The sequence below is a fragment of the Somniosus microcephalus genome, chromosome 13, assembly GCF_052327205.1.
Source record: "Somniosus microcephalus isolate GS21.2 chromosome 13, FLI_Smic_1.0, whole genome shotgun sequence".
Lineage (NCBI taxonomy): Eukaryota > Metazoa > Chordata > Chondrichthyes > Squaliformes > Somniosidae > Somniosus > Somniosus microcephalus.
Genome location: NC_140999.1, coordinates 36,237,910 through 36,258,360, shown reverse-complemented (window position 1 = coordinate 36,258,360; position 20,451 = coordinate 36,237,910). Strand labels below are relative to the sequence as shown.

Below are 20,451 nucleotides of genomic sequence, written 5' to 3'. Positions count from 1 at the left end.
AATATTTATATTTGGATATTATCCATGCACACAGCCAGATGACAAGAAAGAATTTGCAGTTTTGCTCACCCTACCTGAAGGATGTACTGGAAAGGGTTCAGAGAAGAATGACCGGGATGATTCCAGGCCTTATGGGACTAAGTTCTGACTCAAGCAACTAAACATTTTTGTTGTTCACTGGTAAAAAGATTGAGGGAGACATAATAAAGGACTTTAAAATAATGAAAAGCATAAATAATATTGAAGTAAACGACCTCTTTAGCTTGGATAACGAGCACAGAACTGGAGAACACAAATGATAAATTTCCACGCCGTAAGCAAGGTTAGAAATTAGAAATAAAAAGTTTTCCTGCCCCCAGACAGGTAGTGAACATGTAGAGCAAACTCCTAGAAAAGGCAGCTGATTTGGGGTTGGGATACTGACACCCTTAAACGGGAGCATTATTGAGGTATATTCATGGCCCTGCTTAAAGTTTTTTCAGGGGATGTAAGGGAAGTGTTCTTTAAAGTAGGTGATCAACAGATGGGGTGGAGGTGGGTGAATAATCACACATAGACTCTCGATGAAGCAGTTTTGATTGGATTCATTGTCTTTTCTCGGCCCAAATGTTATGCTCTTCAAATTTCTTGGAAAATGTGGGCATTCATTTTTAATAAAATTATTCTTTATGCAGGGGATTGCGAGAACATGAAATACTTTAACAGAAGGAGGAGTTGAGGCAGAGATTAAGGGAAAAGTGGATAAATAGTTGAAGCAGAGGAAGATCAGGGCAGTGAAATTATTTTTTAATTTTTCTAGTCAAGAGCCAGTACAGACAAAATGGACTGAATGGCCTCCTTCTGTGCTGTAGTTTCCTACATTAACAAGAGTGACTACACTTCAAAAGTTTTTCATTGGTTGTAAAGCGCTTTGGGACATCGTGAAGTCATGAAAGGCGCTATATAAATGCAAGTCTTTCTTACTTTCTTTATCCCTGTAAACTTCCATGACTATCTAAATCACTGCCTGGGAATCCAGGCTCAACAGCATCAATATCCTGCCCCTTTCATCATAGTAACTTTCCTAACTGGTATGTTTGTTTCTGAAGAAAAGTTTTGAATCAACCTTGAAGAGCTAGCGGCAGCATGGTTATTTAATGAGCTAGTTATGCAACGTTCTTTAACAAACCATTTCTGTAAATCCTTCCTGAACAGCATTACCCCAATTCTACAATTGCTCACAAACAAATAGCTCAATCACACAAAAATGCAGAGACTAAAGTATACAGGATACAATTAGTTTAATCTGTAGCAGTGTGAACTGCCACGAGAGAATACTGCAAAACAAATTCATACACATATATACCTGAAAGTGCAGAAACTTGACAGACTCCACCCATTGAAAAAAAGAGAGCAGACAAATCCAGCAAGACTAGCATTAGCATTTATTGGTTTTGATTTAGATTGTTGAGTTTGTTAGAACTGCAAATGTGACTAAATGTTTTGAAATACATTCTGTATTTTTCTCATCAAAGACAATGAGCAGTCAACTTTGTAAAACTGATGTCACTCAAGCACGCTTATCTCCCTTACACCAACATTTGTGATCAGGAAATTGACATAGAAATATTTATATAGATAACAGCAAAGATCTTTCTAAACCTGCTGGATATGTGCAGAGGGAAATTATAACCGAATGAGTTTCGTGAGATGTGCACTATACAGGAGATCCAGGGCCCACTCTTGACTGGGCCTGAATCATACTAACTGGGAACAAAGATGGTTGGTCACATTGCGGCTGCACTGCTCCAAGATAAGCTTCTTGTCCACCAAAGATAGGAACTACAGGATTAATGTTCTAAAAAGTGTGGCTGAAGCTTTTGAACGCTTCCAATTAACTAATAGTTCAGAGGCTACATTATTAAAAAATAGATAAGAACCTCCCAACGACAATTCACTACATAACTTCCCATCAATATACGCAGCCAATAGACCAAAGTAGTTTTCTTGCATATGAAATGTCATGACACAAGATTTTTTTTTTTCCATATATGCAACTCCTGGATACATAATTTTTGATCCAAGCACAACATTCTATGCAACACACTCTTATACAGAATCCTAATCCAAGTAGCCCATTCCTGTATACAAGTCCCATTCTTCTCCAATGTATAAATATATTCTCCAACATTTCAAGAAAATGAGTTACACGTCTGTGAAGATTCAGATTCAATTCTGTAAGTGTAAATAACTGCACATTGCTCCACCAAATGGAGAATTAGAGATGGCAACAAGAAGAAAATGTATGAAGCAGCAAGTTATCCATACAAAAGATTGGCAAAATGCTAAACAAATGAAAGCCTTGCCATAAACCATAAAATTAGTTTATAACAATCAGTACTGATCCATGCAATGAATGTCTATCATCTCCAGGTCAACAGACTGTCATATTTCTTTTCCTTCATGTGAAGATGCATTTTTTACACTGTTCTGGATTTCTATAATGGTGCAACTTGTACTGTAACATGCTCACAATCACTGAGCTGGATTAGTAGCAATGCGTTGCCATCAACAGAGAAGGTGAGAGATTGAGTGTGGGAAGATCCACGGAATTCTGAAGCAAGATGCCATAGCATGGCCTGCAGCGCATTCAAATTCCTCTCTTCATTCTTCCATTTCATTGAGCACTGCTTTTCCCTCTACTTTTTCTCACTTCTTCCCCAATTTCATTATTTCTTTTACTGGTTTTCATTCCTACTTTTTCTTTTTGATCCTGTTTTAACATTTATCTTTGATTCTATTGATTTCTCTTGTTCTAATTCTTTAATTCTTCTTTTTAAAAAACATGTTCTCTATCCATTCCTTTTATTCTCTTTCCTTTTTATTGCATTGTGTTCTCTTCTTTTTCAATCCCTGCAGGGGTACAGAGTCTGTTCCATCAGTTACTGCTGCCAAGCCATGAATAACAGCTGCCCTTGCTCCTACTGTGAATTGAAAACCCCAAGCACAAGGATCATTTAAGTCCAGGATGAGGTACTGGCAGTGAAAGTGATGTGCTAGGGGAGGGGTTCAGTGCACACAATCTGTGAAAAGCAAGCATTTCATATGGAGCTTGCGAATGGATGAAAATGATGCATCACCAGCCCTTGTACAGGACCATACCAAGTATCCACGATTCAAAAACTGCAGCATAATCCACTGGTTTTCTTGTGCATATTATAATACAGTGATGATTATTCAGAGCCCTGCACTTCGTGTTGTTATTAGATGTTCCAATCTTTCCCACATGTTCAATGATAATTGGCTCACTGGTTAGGCCCTGGTTCCTAGGCGCAGTGTAAACGAAATTTCCTTTATGGTGGCTCACGCAGAATCTCCAGTGGTTTAAATCTGAATCCTGGCTTTGTGAAGGGTGTGGTTCCCCTAGATGCTCTTTAAACTGTGTCAGCTGTTTGAGTCGACTAGATGAACAGTCTTTGTGTACATGAAGATTAAAGGTACATTCCTTTACAATTTAAAATTTAAACTGAAAGATTCTCAGAAATAATCCTTACCTTTGTTTAAAAAAAAGGTTCACTGGTGCTTACAGCAAAATCAGTCATTTGCAGGAGAGTGATTTGGATGTAGTAACTGGGGGAGGGGATGTGGGGAAAGGGAAGAAGGGGAAAAAAAGTACAAAAAGGAGAATTTGGGGGAGGGTTCACAGCTGACCATGGCTAGAGGTGGGATCATGGAACATTTCAGAGCTAGTGAATCCCCACAGCTGATAGGTCTCAACGTAAACACCAATGAAACAATTGTGCTTATTAAAGCAACCATCTCAGAATTTGAATTTATATTTCAGGTGAGGTTTATTTTGAGGATTACATTTAAATTGGATGAAAATTGTAAGAGGAATGCAGCTTTAATAGCATATGCAGACTGGCAACAAAATCTCTGAGAGGTTATACAGTACAAAGAGGAATCGCAGTTCCAACCAGTTACCGTTTTGTGTAAAGGACTTCGGCTGTGGTGGCTGCAGGACAGCTGGACGTAGGACGCTCCGCTGCTGCTCCTTGGACTTCTGACTAGGAAGACCTGCAAGACCAAACAACTGATTTTACATCACCTCAGCTTTGTTGTTATTCAAGCATACTGCTTTGAATAAAGCTGCAATTCTAGTATAGTACAACACTGTGTTGTAATGTTAAGGAGAACTGTTCCAAAACAGTCACCCCTCCTCTTGTTGAACAGTGTTCGGGTGCAGATCGTGTTGCTACAAAGCAAAACAGGGATGGTGAGTAATTCTCAGAGTTTTTAAAAAACACATCACTGAGTGATGAATTTTACTGGTAGAAAAGCATCTCTGGGCAATCCATACAACCTCTAGCCAGGTACATTTCCACAAGGAAATGAAAGCTGTAAGCAGCAGTAAGATTAATATAGGAAATTGAGCAATAGTGTCCTGCGCTGATTAGAAAGATGTTTAAACATCAGCATAGCAGTTTAATTCCAAAAAGATGCCTAACAGAAAAGGGAAGGGAGTTATTGCTATTGCACTAGAGTTCAGAAACTGAAGACTAAACCCTCTAGTATCTGCAGCATTGAAGCTGCCCCCTCCATAGTTGTCACAACGTTGCAGCCAAACAAAAGGTACAACTGGTTCATAGTAACTGCAAAGTGATTCACCAGTGTATATCATGAAGTAAATGGTCATACGACCAAGTAGAGATGTGGAATAAGGTTGTGCATGTGACCATAGTCTGCGTTATAATACATTAGTCTGGGAACGCTTAAAGTTCCAAATACTTACCTCTATAATACAGTTCCAACATAACGCAGTTTCTGCTGAAGGATTTACTATGACATAGGAACATAATCTGTGCAATACATTGTATTGGAGCATGAGAAAGTCTGAGAGTGTACTTTAATTTGCGAATCCGTGAGCATCATTTTTTTCAGCCAACCTTTAAACTGGACTTCAAGTCCCCCACATAAAATGCAAGAGGTGTTCTTCTTCAAAGGCTGTAGTCCTGCATCTCTCTAAAGGCGCTCAATGGAATTTGGACACAAAAGTGTTTCAGTTCCGTTGGTGAAATTGATTACAAGAACAGCAGCGCCTAATTCGCTACTACTGTACAACCATGCTTTTTAAGCATTTTGACTTAAGTCAACATTTGGTGCAAATGAATTTGGTTGCACTACATCAAAGAATTATTTCTATGGTGCAACAACTGCTGAGCACATGGTAAGACAGCGTAAGATTCTACCCAGAAGGAACTATAGAAGCATAGATTTCACATACTTTCTTGATCTAGTTACTTAAGTCATATACGGATCTACATATGCCAAAGTTACTGCCAAAAAGAGCAACACTTGAACTACTTTAACAACATCTTGCATTTAAAGCTTTATTTTTTAAGTTGTTAGGGAATATATATATATATTATATATATTTTGATAACATAGATTTTAATATGATTAAACTAATGACTGAAAGTGCTGATTATGCTTAACCTAAGAACAAGACCACGTGTAAGACTGCTTGCTAGAGAACAAAGGAATGAGTGATGTACCAGAGATCCAATCAGTGTGATAATGTCAGATCGGCCGATGTAGTTGAACCAACCATGGCTCTGCATGCATGCTGCTGAGCCAATGGTAATAAAGGGGGCGGGTACATTTGCTGTGATTTGCTGCTGTATAAGAACCAGCCATTTTGAACATGCTATTCAGTCGGAGAAAGGAAGTCAATCACTGCAAATCAGTGCTGCAATAAATCGATTATTTAAAACTTACCATCCAGACTCGCAATCTTTTGTTTTAGTGTGTTGACCTCAGATTAGTGTGGTCCACTGAAATTAAGTGCTTCTAAACTCCAGCGAGTACAAGCCCAATCGACCCAATCTCTTCTCATACGTCATTCCTGCCATCCCAGGTATCAGCCTGGTGAATCTTCGCTGAATTCCTTCCATGGCAAGAACATCCTTCCTCAAATAAGGCAACCAAAACTGGACACAATACTCAAGATGTGGTCTCACCAAGGCCCTGTACAACTGCAGCAAGACATCCTTGTTCTTGTACTCAAACCCTCTCGCTACGAAGGCCAACATACCATTTGCCTTCTTAACCGCCTGCTGCACCTGCATGCTTACCTTCAGCGACTGGTGCACAAGGACACCCAGGTCTCGTTGCACTTCTCTCTCTCCCAATCTATTGCCATTTAGATAATAATCTGCCTTCCTGTTTTTGCCACCAAAGTGGACAACCTCACATTTATCCATGTTATATTGCATCTGCCATGTTTCTGCCCAATCACCCAACATTTCCAAATCATCCTGGAGTTTCTCAACATCCTCCTCACAGCACACACGCCCACCCAGCTTTGTGTCGTCTGCAAATTTGGAGATATTACATCTAGTTCCCTCGTCTAGATCATTAATATATATTGTGAATAGCTGGGGTCCAAGGACTGATCCCTGCGGTACCCCACTAGTCACTGCCTGCCACTCGGAAAAAGACCCGTTTATTCCAACTCTTTGCTTTCTGTCTGCCAACCAGTTCTCTATCCAAGTCAATACCTTGCCCCCAATCCCATGTGCCTTAACTTTACACGCTAATCTCTTATGCGGGACCTTATCGAAGGCCTTCTGAAAGTCCAGATACACCACATCCACTGGTTCTCCCTTATCTATTTTACCAGTTACATCCTCAAAAAACTCCAGTAGATTAGTGAAGCACGATTTACCTTTTGTGAATCCATGTTGACTTTGTCTAATCCTGTCACTGTTTTCCAAGTGCTCTGCTATTACATCTTTTATAATGGACTCTAGCATTTTCCCCACTACCGATGTCAGGCTTACCGGTCTGTAATTCCCCATTTTCTCTCTACCACCTTTTTTGAATAATGGGGTAACATTAGCTACCCTCCAATCCATGGGTACTGTTCCAGATTCCATCGAATGTTGGTAGATGATCAGCAATACATCTACTATTTCTAGGGCCACTTCCTTAAGTACCCTAGGATGTAGATTATCAGGCCCTCGGGATTTATCGGCCTTCAATCCCATCAATTTCCCTAACACCATTTCCCTACAAATACTGATTTCTTTCAGTTCCTCCCTTTCATCAGACCCTATGTTCCCCGGCATCTCTGGGTGGTGATTTGTGTCCTCCTTTGTGAAGACAGAACCAAAATATGTATTTAGTTGGTCTGCCATTTCTTTGTTCCCCATTGTAAATTCCCCCAATTCTGACTGGAGGGGACCTACGCTTGACTTCACCAATCTTTTTCTCTTCACATATCTATAAAAGCTTTTACAGTCAGTTTTTATGTTCCTTGCAAGCTTACTCTCATATTCTATTTTCCCCTTCTTAATTAATCCCTTTGTCCTCTTTTGTTGAATCCTAAATTGCTCCCAATCCTCAAGATTATTGCTTTTTCTGGCCAATTTATATGTCCTCTCCTTGGATCTTATGCTATCCCTAATTTCCCTTGTTAGCCACGGTTGAGTCACCTTTTTTGTTTTATTTTTATGCCAAACTGGGATGAACAAATTCTGTAGTTCATCCATGCGGTCTTTGAATGTTTGCCATTGCCTATCCACCGTCAACCCTTTGAGTGACATTCCCCAATCAATCCTACCCAACTCGCGCCTCAGACCATCGTAGTTTCCTTTATTTAAATTTAGGACCCTAGTCTCCGAGTCAACTACTTAATTCTCCATCTTAATGAAGAATTCGATCATATTATGATCGCTCCGGCCCAAGGGGCCTCGTACAAAAAGATTGCTAATTAATCCTTTCTCGTTACATAATACCCAGTCTAAGATGGCCTGATCTCTGGTTGGTTCCTCGACATATTGGTCCAGGAAACCATCCCGTAAACACTCCAGGAATTCCTCCTCCACAGTATTGTTACTAATTTGGTTAGCCCAATCTATATGTAGATTAAAGTCACCCACGATGACTGCTGTGCTCTTATTGCATGCTTCTTTAATTTCCCTTTTAATGCCATTCCCAACCTCCGCCTTACTGTTTGGAGGGCTATATACCACTCCCACTAACGTTTTCTGCCCCTTGGTATTTCTCAATTCTACCCATACAGATTCCACATCATCAGAGCTAATATCCTTCCTTAGAATTGTGTTAATCCCTTCTTTAACCAGTAATGCTACCCCACCTCCCTTTCCTTTTTGCCTATCTTTCCTGAATATCGAATACCCCTGGATGTTGAGTTCCCAGCCTTGGCCATCCTTGAGCCACGTTTCCGTAATCCCAACCAAATCATATTCGTTTACCTCTATTTGCGCAGCCAATTCATCCACCTTATTACGAATGCTCCTCGCATTAAGACACAAAGCATACAGGCTTATTTTTTTTAACGCTCTTAGACCTATTAGAATTATTATTTACTGTGGCCATGTTTGATTTAAACCGTTGATTTCTCTGACTGCCACTTTTGTTTTTCTCCTTCCTTTCTTTTGCTTTTATCCTCGTTTCCCTTTCCTCTGTCCCCCTGCTCAGGTTCCCAACCCCCTGCCATCTTAGTTTAAACCCTCCCCCAGAGCACTAGCAAACACTCCCCCTAGGTCTTCAGTTCCGGCCCTGCCCAGGTGCAAACCATCCGGTTTGAACTGGTCCCACCTCCCCCAGAACCGGTTCCAATATCCCAGGAATTTGAATCCCTCCCCCTCGCACCATTCCTCTAGCCACGTATTCATCTGAAATATCCTTCTATTTCTACTCTGACTAGCATGTGGCACTGGTAGCAATCCTGAGATTACTACCTTTGAGGTCCTATTTTTTAATTTACCTCCTAACTCACTATATTCAGCTTTTAGGACCTAATCCCGGTTTTTACCTATATCGTTGGTACCTATATGCACCACGACAACTGGCTGTTCACCCTCCCCTTCCAAAATGTTCTACAGCCGTTCTGAGACATCCTTGACCCTTGCACCAGGGAGGCAACACACCATCCTGGAGTCTCGTTTGCGGCCACAGAAACGCCTATCTATTCCCCTTACGATAAAATCCCCTATTACTATAGCTCTACCCCTCTTTTTCCTCCCGTCCTGTGCAGCAGAGCCACCTCTGATGCCCGGAAGTTGGCTGCTGCTGCCTTCCTCTGATAAGCCACCCCCCCCAACAGTACTCAAAGTGGTGTATCTGTTTGAGAGGGGGATGTCCACAGGGGACCCCTGCACTACCTGCCTGCACCTAGTACTCTGCCTGTTGGTCACCCCTTCCCTTTCTGCCTGTCCAAACTCTACCTGCGGTGTGTCCAACTCCCTAAACGTGCTATTCATGACGTCCTCAGCATCGCGAACGCTCCAGTATGCATCCAATCGCAGCTCCAGCGCCGCAATGCGGTCTGACAGTAGCTGCAGCTGGATACACTTCCTGCACATGTAGTTGTCAGGGACACAGGAAGTGTCCCTGAGTTCCCACATAGCGCAGGAGGAGCATACCACGTAGCCGGGCCCATCGTGCATCTGCCGGTGCCAGCTCTTCCACAGGAGCTACCTACTCGAATCTAGTTTCCCTGTGTCCTTTCAATTCCTTCCTTTTCAAATACTTATTTAATTCTATTTTAATTCAAGTTATGGTGTCTGCCTCAATAGAATACTTGTAATTAAGCATTCCTTGTTCTAATAATTGTGAAAAACTTTCTTCCAGTGATAATCCTGAATCTAGCCCATAGCAATTTACTAACCCCTGAAATAAGCTTTTACATTTACCTTTACAACACCTCCCATAATTTTGAAAACCCACATTACATTCCTCTTAACTTTCTCTGTTCCAATGAAAAAAGCCCCATTTTTTGAGCCTTCCTTCATAAATGTAACCTTTAATTCCCAATATAATTCTTTCCATAGTGTCAGCTGTAGCTCAGTTGGTAGCACACTTGCCTCGGAGTCAGAAGGTTGTGGGTTCAAGTCCCACTGCAGGGACTTGAGCACATAAAGCTAGGCTGACACTCCAGTACAGTGCTGAGGGAGTGCTGCACTGTCGGAAGTGCCGTCTTTCGGATGAGACGTTAAGCCGAGGCCCCATCTGCTCTCTCAGGTGGACGTAAAAGATCCCGTGGCACTATTTTGAAGAAAAGTAGGGGAGTTATCCCCGGTGTCCTGGCCAATATTTATCCCTAAATCAACATAACAAAAACATTTATCTGGTCATTATCACATTGCTGTTTGTGGGAGCTTGCTGTGCGCAAATTGGCTGCCGCGTTTCCCACATTACAACAATGACTACACTCCAAAAAAGTACTTAATTGACTGTAAAGCGCTTTGAGACGTCCGGTGGTCGTGAAAGGCGCTACATAAATGTACGTCTTTCCTTTCTTTCATAGCTATAATATTATTTCTATGAGGTGCCCAGAACTGCCCAGTGGGTCTTTCACACAAGGTCTGGAACCTCTCTTGTTCACAATATTTGTGAAGGATATTGAATAGGCTGTGGTAGTATCTGATGATACAAAGGTGCGTCAGCAGGCAAGGGTAGAATGATTATCTTCAGATAGTCTCGGATCAATTATGCTGAAATATGGCAGATGATATTTTATTTATGGATAAATATAGGAGTGTGCATATAGGAAGAGATAACAGTAAACATGTACCAGATGAAATTTGAGATGTGTGGAGTAACCCCAGGGATACATCAAGTGCCTCCCCCCACAGGGAGGGCACCATTAGAAATTCAGGGAAGAGGGCCCCACCCAGATTTATCTTTAGACAAATTAAACCAAAACAGTAAAGTCATAGAGTTATACAGCACAGAAAGAGGCCCTTCGGCCCATCGCGTCTGTGCCGGCCATCAGGCCCTGTCTAATCTAATCCCATTTTCCAGCATTTGGTCCGTAGCCTTGTATGCTATGTAATTTCAAGTGCTCATCCAAATGCTTCTTCAATGTTGAGGGTTCCTGCCTCTACCACCCTTTCAGGCAGTGAGTTCCAGATTCCAACCACCCTCTGGGTGAAAAAGTTCTTCCTCAAATCCCCTCTAAACCTCCTGCCCCTTACCTTGAATCTATGCCCCCTTGTTATTGACCCCTCTACTAAGGGAAAAAGTTCCTTTCTATCTACCCTATCTATGCCCCTCATAATTTTGTACACCTCAATCAGGTCCCCCCTCAGCCTTCTCTGCTCCAAGGAAAACAACCCCAGCCTGTCCAGTCTTTCTTCATTGCTGAAGCACTCCAGCCCAGGTAACATCCTGGTGAATCTCCTCTGCACACTCTCCAAAGCAATCACATCCTTCCTATAGTGTGGCGACCAGAACTGCACACAGTATTCCAGCTGTGGCCTAACCAGCGTTTTGTACAGCTCCATCATAACCTCTCTGCTCTTATATTCTATGCCTCGGCTAATGAAGGCAAGTATCCCATATGCCTTTTTAACCACCTTATCCACCTGTTCTGCTGCCTTCAGGGATCTATGTACATGCACACCAAGGTCCCTCTGATCCTGTCTTTCCTAGGGTCTTACCTGTGTATTCCCTTGCCTTGTTAGTCCCTCCAAAATGTATCACCTCACACTTTTCAGGGTTAAATTCCACTTGCCGCTGTTCCGCCCATCTGACCAACCCATCTATATCGTCCTGCAGACTGAGGCTACCCTCCTCGCTATTTACCACCCCACCAATTTTCGTGTCATCTGCGAACTTACTGATCATACCTTTTACATTCACATCCAAATCATTAATGTAGACCACAAACAGCAAGGGACCCAGCACCGATCCCTGCAGTACCCCACTGGACACAGGCTTCCAGTCACAAAAACAACCTTCGACCATCACCCTCTGCCTTCTGCCACTAAGCCAGTTTTGGATCCAATGTGCCAAGGCACCCTGGATCCCATGGGCTCTTACCTTCTTGACCAGTCTCCTATGCGGGACTTTATCGAAAGCCTTACTGAAATCCATGTATACCACATCCACTGCACTACCCTCATCCACACACCTAGTCACCCCCTCAAAAAATTCAATCAAATTAGTCAGACATGATCTTCCCTTGACAAAGCCATGCTGACTATCCCTGATTAATCCTTGCCTCTCCAAGTGGAGACTAATTCTGTCCCTCAGAATTTTTTCCAATAATTTCCCTACCACTGATGTTAGGCTCACTGGCCTGTAATTCCCTGGTTTATCCCTACTACCCTTCTTGAATAATGGTACTACGTTAGCTGTTCTCCAGTCCTCTGGCACATCCCCTGTGGCCAGAGAGGTTTTGAAAATTTGTGTCAGAGCCCCTGCAATCTCCTCCTTTGCCTCACACACCACTTGGTGCCCCCTAGTCACAGAAGGCATCCAGTGAATCAGTAGACAGCACATGTTGGCATTCAAGGGTCACTTGGACATGAATCAAAGCATGAAACATAGGCAGTGAAATCCCTCCTGATGATCCTATATATTCTGGACCTGTGGCTGGCAGAATTTACCAGGTTCAGGAGTAGACATGGCAGGAGGACCAATCTGCTCACCCAGAGACCAAAAATTAACAGGACTTTGTCCTCCACTGGCAGAGGCTGAAAATGAGAAGAATTTGGGTTACCATTAATCATATCCTGAAGGCGGAGGTCTGGTATGAGGGAGTCATCAATAAGCAAAATCAATTACTACAGTGCATCTGGAGGGCACTGGACTACAAGTCAGGGCGCTATATTGGTATTGTACAGATTAATGACGAAGCCAATGTTGGAGTAAGATGTTCTTTTAATGACTACCTCTAAAACCATGTAGATGCATTAGAAAGGGCTCAGATAAGAATGATCAGGTTGATTCCAGGACCAGGGCAACTAAGTTATGAAGAAAGGTTTAAGCCACTAAACTTATTTTTTGCTGTTGAAAAAATCTTAGAGGATACATGATACAATTTTTTAAAATAATGAAAGGTATAGATAATGTTGAAGCAAGAAGCTTTTTAACTTGGGTAATTATCACAGAACTAGAGGACAAAAGTACAAAATTCTGACGTCCCAGGCAAGGCTATTAGAAAAACTCTCCAGGATAGTAGACATGTAGAACAGATTCCCAGAGATGGTAGCTATCTGTTGAGGTTAGATACTAATAGCAATGCTAAGTTTTCCTTAGCAAATCACATATATATGCTAGAATACTACACTGGATGGAATAGGCCTGCTGGGCTCAATGACCCATTTCTTACTCTGGACCTCATGTTCTTATATTCATACTGTATCTTTCAGAGTACAGGAAACTTTCTGATATCCGGCACTGACGGGACCGAGCTGGTGCCATAACATCAAAAGTGCCGGACATACCAGAGTTAATGTTTAAACATACGGAACTGAGAAGCTCCATGTGAATCAACAAACCCTGTTGCTTAGCAACAGCTTCAAAACAGTCGGCTGCAGCTGCAAGCGTCTGTAGCTGAAGCTGTTGCTATAGCTACAGACCTTGCAGTGCTTGACTGGGGGGAAAAAAAAGCAACGAGAACTAAAAAAAAGAGAAAACGGCTCCTGATTTTTGCCGTTAGATCGAGTATTCCGGACATATAACCTCCGGATAAACCAAAGTTTCCTGTATTGAATTTGCATAAATGGTTGCTTAACACCCCCCACCATGCCCCAACTCAAAAACTACCCATAACACTGGATAATTCTTTTTAAATTTAAAAACTGGGTTCAATTTAAATAAGAAAGTTTGCAAGCCTTTTTTGTACCAATGAAAAGCTATTCTTGTTTTTGATGGTTTGTGGATAGAGTCCATGCATTGCGAGAATCCTCAAGGTTAAATAATAATTTATGGAACAGATTACTAGTATGTTTTTCTTCCTCTTGTAAACAAGAGATCACCTTGTAGTAACATTACGTCCAGTCACTAGTAGTCATGGGTGGAAAGTAACTATCTTAGGCTGTGTCAAGAGATTGAGAATTCTCATTTCATTTTGTCCTGATGGTTTGACATGATTCTTACGCAGGTCTATCTGCAAGGATTTTTTCTGTTTTTAAGTCTTTTCTCTGGATTCTGAATAGATCACCATAAGGGCAAGGTAAAGTAAGTGGTTCGGTTTCCTGGGCATTCTCTTGACCATGAATGTCAAGTGGTTGTACGTGTGTATGGTGGGACCAACTTTAGCCTTTTCCCATTGCTGAGGTCAGCTGGAGGGCAATTCCATAAAATACATAAAGCATGCATAGCAACAGAATTTCCAAATTAGTTCATGTCTTACAGTATTCTGCAGGAAAAAGATTATGTGCCTGAGCACATTGGAGGGTCTCATGTAGACCATTAGATCTGTACTCCCCCTCAATGTTCACAAGCAATATAACTGTAGTCAAAAAATTTTCAATACAAAGATACTCACTCACATACAGGAAACTTTGCGATATCCGGCACCGACGGGACCGGCGTGATGCCGATCTATGAAAACTTCCGGACAGACCAGCGCTAATGTTGAAGGATACGGAGGTTTTCATCTCCATGTCTGACAACAAACACTGTTGCTTAGCAACAGCTTGTAAACAGTCAGCCCGTACCTTGGAAGCGTCTCTGTAGCTTAGCAACAGCTTCAGAGAGGCTTTCCAGAGACTGACTGTTTAAAAAAATGCTAGGAGAAGAAAAAAAAAAGAAAAAAACCTAACAAAACGGCTGCTGATTTCTGTCGTTAGAGCGAGGTTTCCGGACATACAACTTCCGGACAAACCAAAGTTTCCTGTAAATGTTTATTTACAAAGCTTTGCAATTTAAACTGTGACACAGCATTAGTCTGAAAATCCACCTGCAGAACTGCAAATAAGTAAGACCCAGCCCAGCCACAAACACTTTCAAAAACCAATATTTAACTGCCTAAAAATCAGACTCCAAGTTTTTTTTGTGAAGAGGGAGCAGGAGGAATGAAAAAGAGGCAAAAATGGCAATAACCTGTTCAGCTACGGACTTTTATGCAAACATACAAAGGAATGGAGTTTCCCTTGGGATACCACTTTACTGAATCATTCATTCAACAGCAGGACAAACAAAAGGCTATTTATACTGTATACAGATAATCGCTAAGATAGGTGCCATTACCTGTCATTTATGCTAGAAACCAATCCTGTTTAATCTGATGATGAAAGACAGAATCGGCAAAACTAGCCAATGTGTGGAAGATCAGCGCATGCTTATTCTCTCCACTACAAAACTGTCAGTGTTTATAGAGTACTATCACAAAAGAACTGACACAGCAGCCCAGCAAGTTATTTTCCCATCAATTCTGGGAAAAATTGTCTATTTTAAATTATTTAGCACTGCCAGATTCAATACATTCACACAAGCTACTGATCTAAATATACATACCAACAGAGGACTTCTGCAAAGAGTCCTTTTAGCTGTCCTTCAACATCACTAGAAAAACTTGGTTTGCTGGATGAGGATCTCTAGGGAATTAATTCTTTAAAAATTCATCAAACACAAATATATGAAAATACCTTCTCAGAGGAACTATCTCCCATGATTCCCCTTCTAAATATATGCAGATAGAATAGATGAAATGCGGCATACAGCACAAACGAGAACGATTCCCACATTCACAAATACCAGGCAAGCACAAACAACAAAATTAAAATATACTATTTTAATGCTAATCCACTCTTCTCAAATATTTGCTTTCCACCAACATTAACTGTTCTAAAGTGAGGTATTGATAAAGTGTACACAAAAGAACATCAGCAATAATGCTTGTTGAAATGGAAAGTACCTATAATTTTAGCTGAATGCTATATAAACTAACAGTGTCTGATGAGGGACGACAGTTAGAAGATTCGTTCACACCTGTTGTATTTTAGATCACAATTCACTTTCTGAGTTCATAAAATATATCAAAAGGAACAAATGGTCTGAGGAAAGGAAAGCTCACATTACATTTGGGGGAAACCAAATTCAATGTTTTTAAGTTACTTAGTTGACAATTTAGTGATCTGATACAGAGCATTTACAGACACACGATGCAGACTGACATCCTGGAAGAGCCCGAGCCACAGAGTCACAGTCACTTGTCACACTTAATTAAAAAAAAGTTGAAGAGAACTCAGATAATGTCCCTTTTCAAAAAGAACATGGTTTTGGGGAGTACACGTACAAGGTTTGGTTACATCTGGTGAAGCACCTTTTAAGTTTGGATGCCCAATTAATGTTTATATTCTACATTAACATAAATTTCTCGCTTCAAAAAAATGTTACCTTTCTCGAACTTCTTCTTAGGCAGTCCCTCGGAACCGAGGATGACTTGCTTCCACACTAAAAATGAGTTTTCAGGTGACTGATGAGTCCAATGCGGGCCCTACAGTCTCTGTCACAGGTGGGGCAGACTATGGTCGACGGGGCGGGTGGGTGGGGTGCTTGGGTTGACGTGCGCTCCTTGCGCTTGGTTTCCGCTTGTTCCCGGCGAAGAGACTCTAGGTGTCCGGCGCCTTCCCGGATGCTTCTCCTCCACTTTGGGCCAGGGATTCCCAGGTGTCGGTGGTAATGTTGCACTTTTTCCAAGGAGGCTTTGAGGGTATCCTTGAAACATTTCCTCTGCCCACCTGGGGCTCTCTTGCCGTGTTGGAGCTCTGAGTAGAGCGCTTGTTTTGGGAGTCTCGTATCGTCCATCGGAGCTGATCCAGCGTGGTCAAAGCTTCGATGCTGGGGATGTTGGCCTGAGCGAGAACACTGACGTTGGTGCGGCTATCCTGCCAATGGATTTGCAGGATCTTGCAGAGGCAGCGTTGGTGGTACCTCTCCAGTGCTTTGAGGTGACTGCTGTACATGGTCCATGTCTCTGAAGCATACAGGAGGGCCGGTATCACTACTGCTCCGTAGACCATGAGCTTGGTGCTGGGTTTGAGGTCCTGGTCTTCAAACACTCTCTTCCTCAGGCGACCGAAGGCTGCACTGGCACACTGAAGGCGGTGTTGGACTTCGTCATCAACGTCTGCCCTTGTTGACAGTAGGCTCTCAAGGTATGGAAAGTGGTCCACGTTGTCCAAGGCCCCGTCGTGGATTTTGATAATCGGGGGGCAGTACTGTGTGGTGGGGGCAGGTTGGTAGAGGACCTTTGTCTTACGGATGTTTAGTGTAAGGCCCATGGCTCTCGTATGCTTCGGTGAAGGTGCTGACGATGGTTTGGAGTTCGACCTCCGAGTGGGCGCAGACACAAGCGTCATCTGCATACTGTAATTCGATGACAGAGGGTGGGACGACCTTGGATCTGGACTGGAGGCGACGGAGGTTGAACAGTTTCCCGTTTGTTCTGTAGATTAGCTCCACACCAGCGGGGAACTTACTGAGGGTGAGATGGAGCATTGCAGCCAGGAAGAGCGAGAAGAGCGTTGGTGCGATGACACAGCCTTGCTTGACCCCGGTCCGTACGTGAATTGGGTCTGTGGTGGATCTGTTGGTCAGGATCATGGCTTGCATGTCGTCGTGAAGCAGGCGGAGGATGGTGACAAACTTTTGAGGGCAGCCGAATTTGAGAAGGGCACTCCATAATCCCTCATGGTTGACAGTGTCGAAGGCCTTTGTGAGGTCAAAGAAGGCCATGTACAGCGGTTGGTGCTGTTCCCTGCATTTCTCTTGTAGTTGACGCGCGGTGAAGATCATGTCCATTGTGCCCCTTAGTGGGCGGAATCCGCATTGCGACTCTGGGAGGAGCTCTTTAGCCACTGGGAGAAGGCGATTGAGGAGGATTCTTGCGCTGACTTTCCCTGTGGCAGACAGCAGGGAGACTCCTCTGTAATTACCGCAATCGGGCTTGTCACCTTTCTTGAAGATGGTCACGATTACGGCGTCTCTGAGATCCCCTGGCATGCTCTCCTCCTTCCAAATAAGAGAAATGAGTTAATGTATTCGCGCCAATAGTGCTTCTCCGCCATGTTTTAGCGCCTCGGCGGGGATTCCTCTGCTCCTGAGGCTTTGTTGTTCTTCAGTTGTCGGATGGCCTTTTCAACCTCATGCCAGGCTGGGGTTGTGCTGAGGTGGCGGCGGGTAGCATGCTGCAGGATGGAGTTGAGGACACTCGCGTCAAAGACAGTGTCTCGGTTAAGGAGATCTTCGAAGTGCTCCTTCCAGTGGGCACTGACTGCCTCTCTGTCCTTGATGAGTACCTCAATGTTCTTGGCCCTCAGTGGGGTAGGACCTTGGGTGCTTGGGCCGTAGGTGGTCTTGACTGCGCCAAAGAATCCACGCATGTCGCGGTTGTCTGCTAGCTGCTGGATTTCCTGCGCTTTCCCCGCCCACCATCTGTTCTTTAGGTTGCAAGTTTTTTGTTGGACCTCGGCCTTCAGGCGTCTGTAGAGCTGCTTTCTTGCTCTCGAGTTCTGTTGCTGTTTCCAGATCAGGTCAGCTGGGCGCAGAGCGCGGAGCTCGCGCATCGCCAGTGTCTGTCCGGCTGCCTGCCCATCTCACTAGAAGGAAACACACTATAAGGAGGACGGGGCCCAGGGGCAAGGTATATGATATACCACAGCAGCAAGAAAATATTACTGTGAATGTTCTGTGACAGGCAGACGCCATTTTTACACAGTTAAAATACAACGATCACTGAATGTTTTCAGTTCTGCAGTTAAGATGCAGATACACAGAACATATATGAGCATTCCTAGAGACACAATACAATATAGACTTGTCTTCAGCAGGCAATAAAGAGGGTACAGCGCAGATTCACTATGATGTAGCCGGATGTGAGGAAAAACAAATATGAAGATTTGGAAAACTGGGGCTGTTTTTGTTAGAATATAGGAGATTAAGGAATTATTTGATCACAGGAGATTAAGAAATGATTTGATGGAGGTGTTTAAAATTATGAAGGTGTGTTAAGAGAAACATATTGTTGTTTCCAGTTATTGAGGGGCTAGAACAAGCAGACATAGATATAAAATTAAATGAGAGAGCGTTAGGGCAGAGAGCAGGAGTAACTCTTTTTATGAAGCTGTGGAATACCCTACCAGAGTATGTCATCAAAGCAGAGACTAAACACCAACACGGAATGGTTGGGCCAATGGCTTTAAGTCAGAAACACCTGTCTACAAAGGAGTTGGTCTGGTTAACAGGGTAGAGCCCCATGGTGATGGGGTTTTCAGAGAGCTTGAAAAATATATTATCGAAAGATTACACTTCGGAAACTGTCTGCCAACATCTTTACCAAAAATACTGGGGCACAGTTACATTTCACATGCAGATGCTCCTTGCCCCTGGGCCCCATCCTCGCCCCTCTCCCACGCAGGAGACAATAGGCTTCCACGCCACATATTTCGGTTTCCAAAAATGAGAGGTAGACTGTCCACTACTAGACTTCAGGGTTTTAAAAAAGCTCCTCAGGCATGAAAGGCCATTACAATGTTCTAATCTATTTAGGTAGGATATCCTAAGGTTGGCTAATGATAATATATCTAAAAAACGTCTACAAAATGATGAAGGATATGATGAGGTAAATTGTCAAAGACTGTATACACTGGGTGGCAAGTTAGTAACAAGAGGACCCAAACTTAAATAATCACAAAAATAATTACATTGGAATTTAAAACAATTTCTTTACACAGAGGGCAATTAGATTCTGTCACAAACCATTGTAAAATTATTTTAAAAGAGATCATCAAAGACTTGCGTAAAAAAGAGAAATGTTATGGGTTATGAGCAGCAAGCAGGCGAGTGGAATTAGACCAATATAGTTGATGGGTCAAACGGCCTATATCTGCGCTGTAGCATTCTATGATTCTGTAATGTTACATTGCACTCAATTCAACATTAGCGCTGCATTAACTAGAACAATGTTGTGCTTCCCGTAATTAGGCTTTCTTTATCAATCCTGATACAGACCCTTAAGATTTCAAAACAAGGATGTGGAAAACCAAATCACAGCACCAAAAAAAAAATCTAAATTCAAGTCTGTACTTAGATCCTGTTAAAACCAGCTGGCATAGATAACACAGTAATGCCGATCCCACATTTTGGAGACCTGCTGTCTAAAAAACATGTCATGCTTGCAGATTGGTCAGAAGGATTTACACAATATTAATCTATCATTTCAAGTTACAATACTCACTGTAGAGCTTCTCCCTCGGATAGTAATACTAGCTGTGCATACTGCCCATAGAACACAACAGGCTCAGTTGCAATTGGACTTACCTCTGAGTGAAAATATGAAAACATCATGATGAACATTAATCTACATGCAATTTAGAGATTGTTTTATGACTGTTTTAATATTCACATCAGTGCTCCAAACTCAGGGAGAACACAAGTTATAAAGGGAGGCTGCTATCAGTTCATTTACGTTGTGAAGATTTTGTGTGAAACAGAATTAATTTTCAAATTAAATTACACACTATAAATGTAAAACTCTCTCAGGTAAACTACTCTGCAAAAAAATTAATACAATTTTCTCCAACATAGAAATGTTTCAGCTATTAATAGTTTTTTTTTCCAGAATGTTTAAACAATATTAGACAGGCTAATGTTCAAACAACTTAAAAGATCTAATTTATCTTGCAGAAAATACATCTACAAACACAA

The 20,451-nt window shown here is 42.3% G+C and overlaps 1 protein-coding gene across 1 annotated transcript in view; it reads right to left on the bottom strand.

Moving 5' to 3' along the window:
* The window catches only part of ranbp3b (RAN binding protein 3b), a 134,378-nt gene that overhangs the window by 55,059 nt on the left and 58,868 nt on the right, over positions 1–20,451 (bottom strand). The window contains exon 7 of the mRNA XM_086004755.1: positions 3,964–4,056. Coding sequence (XP_085860881.1) covers positions 3,964–4,056 — 93 coding nt within the window. The remainder of the gene's footprint in view (positions 1–3,963; positions 4,057–20,451) is intronic.